Here is a 3297-nt window from a genome sequence, read left to right as displayed (position 1 = left end):
TTGGAACCTGCCGCATGATTAAGTCACATCTTCAATGAGTAAACATATTTCTCAATTCTGTGGTCACACATTTATGGAGTATCTGAAGGGCAGTGGAGATTACTGCCAGACACAGCACGACCTCTATGCAGACAAGTGAACCGTAGAAATTCATTACTAGTCCACCAATTAGCCCCCACAGGAGTGGTTAATTGGACACAAAAGTGTTGGGTTGAAATCCACAAAGCATTTTACAAGGGTTTTGATCTGGATGGGGTAAACCTCAGTGCACATCCATTCTGTTGTCTCAGTATTACAGGATCAAAGAATTGATGCTTTTTGTTAGCAGATGTATTTCATTCCCCACTCCCAACTTCATACTAAAAGCATTGAGACTATCAAATGGAATATATTGACACTGACATCAATTACTTTGCAACATTTCTGTATTCAATTTTTAAAATTCTTTCATAATCCTATTGATGTTTTTTTAACTAAATTAACGTGGCTCAAATAAACTTCCCTGCTCCTGTTGGAAGTTACATAAAACATGAGATCTTTATCACACAAAATGCAACCAATGTAACCTTAAAAAAACTTATACAAGAACTTAAGAAGTATGGCATTACCACAATAGTAAGTGAAGCAACTTCTGACACTACCCATGTTCTCGATTGGCTTTTGATGATGTATGGGTTTTATTGAATGCAACAGCTGTTTCTGTGACCTCTGGAATCTTTAAAGCACAGCCACATTTTAGGACCGTATTTCTCCAGCTATAAGAGTTGCTTACTGCTAAGATTTCCACACTGCTTTTGTCTTATGAATTGTGCTGCATCTTCATATTTCATTCCACCTTTAATTAATGCTAGGCAACAAGCACTAGAGCTCTCCCAAGGTCTGCAACACAATGGATAGCAGTACAACAGCCAGGTTCTTCACAAAACTTAATTTTCACAAGACTCAACCAGTCATCAACAATCTGGGTGGATGGATATATAACATCATCATAAGGCCAATCAACAGCTCTACTCTTATCCCACTTAAACAAGTGTGGGAAATTAAATTGATAGAAGTTACATGACTTTCTCAAAACCACTGAGAGTAGAAATATTCTATCAGACTCCACAGGGGATATTGTATTTTAATCAATACAATAAACAAATGTGACATGCTGCTATGAATATTCATTGTATTTGTTATTCTGCACTGTCAAGCAGGAAAGTTGGAATTTTTTGGTTTTGATTGCATATCATGGTTCATGAAGAAAGTTCAGATGACTTCAACATTTGGTCCCAACACACCTATCAGGTAGGATTGTTATCTACATCTTACAGGTTAAAAAAAAAAAAAAAAAAAAAGCTAGGCTTGAATGGGGTAAATAGTTCCCAAAATTCAAAAGGCACGTGAAAAACAGAATCAGAAAGCAGGTCAGCTGATGCTTCCCATTACATTTTGTTCCAGAGTCAACCCATCAACTACTGAAGAATAGCAGTTACCACTACCCTCCACGAAGACCTGCTTCCCACATGTATTATCTCAACAATAACTTCCATACTTATGAAGAAGTTACACATGGTTCAAACTAGGAAACAGCAATTCAGAGAGGTTATAATTTGAGTAAGGACAGACTGAGCCTAGGGAATAGAGGAAAAAATCCTATTTCATCTCCAGGAAGCCAAATCCCTGATTCTGAAACAAGAGATGTTGGTATCTAGAGTTAATGAAAATTAAAATGATGTATCCCTAATGATGAAGTGCTTTTTGGTTCTCAAACTTCTTGCATCCACATTAATTCACTGCAATGGTGGTCAGAGGCAAAGGGGATCAGAGCTCTCCCAACAAACCCAGAGACCCCTAAGTCTCAGCTGGCTCCGCTCTGAAGGCTTTATTCTTTTTTCTGTCTCCCTCGACATATATACAGGAACATATACATGCACACACACACATACACAGAATCCCTGGAATTGTTTACCCGACGTTAGAAACACATAGCAAAGTCATCAGACTCTGAAATTTTCAGTCTAGCTCACTTAACCATAATTCTATATTTATTTCTCTTCCTTAGAAGGAAATTAGAAACCAAAGCACCATCTCTGACTTCCTGCTCCTGGGCTTCTCTGAGCACCCAGAGCAGCAACCTCTCCTGTTTGGGCTCTTCCTGGGCATGTACCTGGTCACCCTGCTGGGCAACCTGCTCATCATCCTGGTCATTGGCTCTGACCAGCACCTCCACACACCCATGTACTTCTTCCTGGCCAACCTGTCCTTCATCGATACCTGCTTCACCTGCACCATCGTCCCCAAGGTGCTGGTGAACATCCACACGCAGCAGCACACCATCTCCCACACTGGGTGCCTCCTGCAGATGTACTACTTCATGGCACTGGCCCTGCTGGATGACTTCCTGCTGGCCATCATGGCCTATGACCGCTACGTGGCCATCTGCCTGCCTCTGCACTACACCACTGTCATGTGTCCCCAGCGATGCCTGCTGCTGGTGGCCACATCCTGGCTCTGCTCCAACCTCCTGGCCCTTTCCCTCACTCTCCAGATGGCTCAGCTCTCCTTCTGTGCCTCCCGCTCCATCCCACACTTCTTCTGTGACCTTCTCCCACTCCTCAAGCTTGCCTGTTCAGACACCCGATCCTTTCAGATCACGATGTTCGCTGAAGCTGCCCTCTCGGGCGTGGTCCCTCTCACGTGTGTCCTGGTCTCTTACGCCCACATCATGCACACCATCCTCAGGATCCCCTCTGCTGGGGGGAAACACAAAGTCTTCTCCACCTGTGGCTCTCACCTGACAGTGGTCACTCTCTTCTATGGAACTGTCTTCCTGGTGTACTTCCAGCCCTCATCCTCCTACTCAGCAGATACTGGAATGGTGGCTTCGATTATGTATACAATGGTCACCCCTATGCTGAATCCTTTTATCTACAGCCTGAGGAATAAGGACATGAAGGGGGCTTTGCGGAGATTGTTTGGCTTGGGAAAATGCTGTACTACTCATCAGTAGAGGGCAGTTCCCCAGAGTAGAAGCCAAAGCTCTTCAAAACACCTTCCTAATTGGACTCCTCTATTCCTATTTTTGAAGAATTCAAATTCAAGACAGGACGGATTCTTAGCATCACAACGAGGTTTAACCAGTGAGGAATGCCAGACTGGGATTAGGACTAACTGTTCAAGGACAGGGCTACAGTTTGGCAAAAAAGAATCTCAAAATCCCTACAGGATGGAAAGGCAAAAATTTATACCAGACAAATTTAAACAGTAAGGAAGACTTTATTCAAGGCCACCACAATAGAGGGAAAGGCCGTA

General features: G+C 42.9%; 1 protein-coding gene across 1 annotated transcript; it reads left to right on the top strand.

The window, feature by feature from the left end:
• Positions 1–2056: 2056 nt before the first annotated feature.
• LOC143385254 (olfactory receptor 1G1-like) lies at positions 2057–2995 on the top strand. The gene has a single exon (XM_076840635.2). The coding sequence runs from the start codon at positions 2147–2149 to the stop codon at positions 2993–2995; it is 849 nt and encodes a 282-aa protein (XP_076696750.2). The 5' UTR covers positions 2057–2146.
• Positions 2996–3297: the final 302 nt, after the last annotated feature.

Source organism: Callospermophilus lateralis, chromosome 2, assembly GCF_048772815.1.
Source record: "Callospermophilus lateralis isolate mCalLat2 chromosome 2, mCalLat2.hap1, whole genome shotgun sequence".
NCBI lineage: Eukaryota > Metazoa > Chordata > Mammalia > Rodentia > Sciuridae > Callospermophilus > Callospermophilus lateralis.
Note: the sequence above shows the minus strand (reverse complement) of the source record. Positions and strands in the feature narration are given on the sequence as shown.